We start from the raw sequence: 4139 nt of genomic DNA, 5'->3' as shown, positions 1-4139 counted from the left end.
ACTAGGTGCGTTTTGAGGCTTTGCAACATGTAATTGATTTTGGTGTTGATTTCATGTGGTTCTGTAAGATTTATTTTTGCTTTAATGTTTTAGTTTTATCATTTTTGAAAAACTATTTGTATGTTTTTTTTTGTATTATAATTATTGGTCTTATGGAGATGCTTTTATTATCTTTATTATTATTATTATTATTATCATTATTTTTATTATTATTATTTATTATCATCTTTATTCTTTGCTAGGATTAACAGTTAAAACTCACTCCTGTAATATTTTTGTTTACTTCTCCTATTTAATTTATTATGTATTCTTTATTGCCATGAAAATTTATTATTGTGGTATTTTGCTCACTTTTGCTTAGTTTTTACGGATCTGTATTCACATAATGACCTACAAAAAAAAAAAAAAAAAAAATCGTCGATGCATAAGTTTTTTTATTAATTCCTTTTAAACTTTCGGTATGCGCTACGTAATAAAATACTCCAGCTATTTTTTTGGTAATTTTTAATGCACCATTCATTTATCATTCTGTTTAATGCCTTTTCTTATTCGTCATATTTCTCTTGAAATCCTTGTCGTTTATCTTCGGTGCTATTTACACAAACCCAAGACGTCATCGTTCATCATTGCACTCTGACGTCACAAACATCCTTATTGCATTCTCTTCTCTGCATTTTGCCCTTTTATGAATCGGATTTTTCTAGTTTTATTTTGTTTTTCATTTCTGTTTTTTCTGTTCATTTAGTTATTAGGTTATGTGTTATCGTGTTTACAAGCTAATGTTTATTTTTTTTGTATTTTTCTTTTTCTTCACTTTTTTTTTTTTTTATGAATCAGATGTTTTTATTCTTTCATTTCTGTTTATCTCATAGTATAGTCATTATCATGTTTAAGCACTACTGATGGCGCTAATATTTTTTCTCTTTCCTCTGCATTTCTGATGTTTAGTATTTTAATTTTCAAAAATCTTTTCTTTCTGTTTATCTGCTTACTCATTGCTTATTATCATGTTTACAGAACACTGGATTCTCCCACTGCATTTTTTTCAAGGCTTCTGTTTCTGTTAATTCTATCCTTTATTTTGTAATTACTAATAATTCACTTAGTATTTATCTATCCATTCATTTATATGTTTATTTATTCACTTATTTGTTTATCTTCATTTTACAAAACACTGACGTTTCAATAATTTTACTGCATTTACCATTTTTTCCACTTTTCTGCTTTAATTCACTTTATTATTATATTTTATTTATTCATTGACTTTATAAATTTATTAATTCTACTATTTACTAACTCTTTTATTCATAACAATTTCCACCATTCTTTAATATTCTTAGCGTATTCTCCTTATTCCTCATTTCTCTACCATTTGTTTCTTCCATCCACTGTGTATCTCTTCCATCCATCCATCTCTTTGTTAACTGACTGACTCGCCATAATTCCAACAGGACACTCCAAGGTCCTACAGAGCGCTGCACTGCCCATCCTACCAGACTCCACATGCAGAGCAGACCATGTATACGGCCCAACGAGGCTAACGGAGGGCATGTACTGTGCAGGCTACATGGAAGGAGGGATAGACACGTGCCAGGGTGATTCAGGGGGGCCTATGGTCTGTATAGTGGATGGTGAGTGTCGCCTGTGTGTCTTTTTAGCTTTTGAGCCAATATGATGGTTAGTTATTATATATAATTAGATAGCGGGGTAATTAGTTATTAGCAATACCGTAATGAGTTAAAGGGATGGTTGAATATTAACCATAATTTAATGAGTTAAAATGATTAGCTGTCAGCTGTGATTAGATGAGTTATTGTGATAATTGGTTTTAGGAATTCCTTAATGAGCTAAAGCGGGGACAAGTTATAAGCCATAATTTGATGAGAAAAATATTTAGTTCTATAAATTAATGAGTTACAGTGATGATTATTTATTTGCCATAATGTTATTAATAAGTTAAAGTGATAGCTAGATATCAACCATGATGTAATTAGCTAAAATGATTAATGATTAGCCATAATGAAGCGTTCAGGATAGTGTATTGATACACGTTAGTTCATACTCTAAATTCATAATAAGCAGTTAAGGTTCAAGGAAACAAGTAATGTAGTGGGCATAATCGAAACAAGTCAGTCAGGCTGTTAATCAGATTACTCGCAAGTTATGTGATAAGTAATTTTATTTTTATGTTCTTAATTAAAACCCTCCCAGTCTGTTCATCCACAATAAATGTTTATACAGTATAAGTACAACGATAATCCTCTCCCTCAGGTCGTCATACCGTTGTTGGCATCACTAGCTGGGGACACGGCTGCGCCAGAGCTAATAAACCCGGAGTGTACACCAAACTCACCAAATACCTCTCTTGGGTATACTCCAACATGCGTTAATATAGGAAATATATGTGTATTCCATGTATTTTAGCCCCACTAACATACAGACAAATAAACACGCACACACGCTCCAACAAGCAATCACCAACACGGAGGCACCACAAGGGAAGAGAGAAAGAAACAAAAAGGAAGAAAGAAAGAAGAAAAGAATGAAATAAAAAGGAAGAAAGAAGCAAAGAAGGAAAGAATGAAAGAAAGAAATTAAGAAAGAAAGAGAAGAAAATGGAGGACGAGGTGCACGGGGAGACGAATCAAATTCCTTATCACCCTCACGGCAGCAGACATCTCAAAGATATGACGAAGGAAAGGGCCATAGAAATAAGATATGTTAACCTCACAGAATCAGGATTCCTAATCATGGACCAAATGTATGGATTCCGCTCCCCCCCCCCCCCACCCCGCCTCCTAAGATGTTATACCAATGCAAGGGAAAAGATCGAGGAAGGTTTTTCATATGCAGATAATTTTTCTTACTTTCGCTCTCCCTCTTCTAACTAACAGCCATGCCAATAATCTCAGATTCTAAGGCCAGGGAGAAAACTGAAGAATTTCCGGACATTTTGCAAATCAGTGTCGTTCTGCTTCTTGATATTTTCCTCTTCCTTTACTAGTAAGAGATTGAATAATTAGGTTGCATCATATAAATAGAATTAATATTCACCTTGATGCATCCAAAGAAGGTCTAAGGAAAAGTTATGTTAAGAGGAAGACGGTTATCGATATATGTCAGTTTCAGGAAAATCCTAATACCAAATGATCAGGAAAATTAAGGAGTTAAGACAGAATCTCATATCTAAACAATTAAGGAATGCGATATATAAATTTAGAAATATGCCTCTATTAGATTAAACATCTCTTTAAGATGTTCACGTCATGAACCTATCACGACCTTTATATTGCATGGATCAAAATATGGTGTAAAAAAATGAGCCTTAGTCGAAACAGAAGCAAATATTAATTATGACAGATGGCTCATCACTCGTAAGTGCCTTTGAGAAACAGACATCGCTATTGAAGTAGGTATCTATTTAATGTTTTTATTTACTCTCCTAATTTGTAGATACAGCCGTTGCTGTACCAAAACTAAAAATAATTGTTGATATTACAACCACTAAGCGATATGTGGTATCATGCAACACACACACACACACACACACACACACACACACACACACACACACACACACACACACACACACACACAACCACCCACCCACCCTCCCACCTACCCACCTATCCACACACACACACACACACACACACACACACACACACACAACCACCCACCCACCCACCCACCTATCCACACAAACACACACACACACACACACACACACACACATACACACACACACACACACACACACACACACACACACACACACACACACACACACACACACACACACAGCAGCAGCAGCAGCAGCAGGAGCAGGAGAAGAGAAGAGAGAAGAGAAATATGAAATGTCGTTAAGCTTAATAGCAAGTGAATTAAACACACTGTCCACCCCTCAAATTTGTAACTATTTTATCATGTCGAATTTATTGCATAAAATGGAACTGTAACAATTTTATCATTGCTATCATTGCTTTTATTCGTCCATGTGATAAAACCCAATAAAATTTAAAAATGTAAATCATATATTTTTTCCTTTCAGTTTATTTTTTTTTTCACAATTCTCTCATATTCATTTGATGTATGTTATTGTTATTATCACTTCATATATATTTTCATATTTTTCAAAC

The 4139-nt window shown here is 33.9% G+C and overlaps 1 protein-coding gene across 5 annotated transcripts in view; it reads left to right on the top strand.

Moving 5' to 3' along the window:
• The window catches only part of LOC125047652 (serine protease svh-1-like), a 36298-nt gene extending 32694 nt beyond the window's left edge, over positions 1–3604 (top strand). For all 5 annotated transcript variants that reach the window (XM_047645983.1, XM_047645980.1, XM_047645981.1 and 2 more), the window contains exons 29-31: positions 1–5; positions 1452–1631; positions 2272–3604. The exon at positions 1–5 is cut by the window's left edge and continues 102 nt beyond it. In XM_047645983.1, coding sequence (XP_047501939.1) covers positions 1–5; positions 1452–1631; positions 2272–2390 — 304 coding nt within the window. In that variant the 3' untranslated portion in view covers positions 2391–3604. The remainder of the gene's footprint in view (positions 6–1451; positions 1632–2271) is intronic.
• Positions 3605–4139: the final 535 nt, after the last annotated feature.

This window comes from Penaeus chinensis, chromosome 41 (genome assembly GCF_019202785.1).
Source record: "Penaeus chinensis breed Huanghai No. 1 chromosome 41, ASM1920278v2, whole genome shotgun sequence".
NCBI lineage: Eukaryota > Metazoa > Arthropoda > Malacostraca > Decapoda > Penaeidae > Penaeus > Penaeus chinensis.
This window is presented reverse-complemented; position numbering and strand designations above follow the sequence as displayed.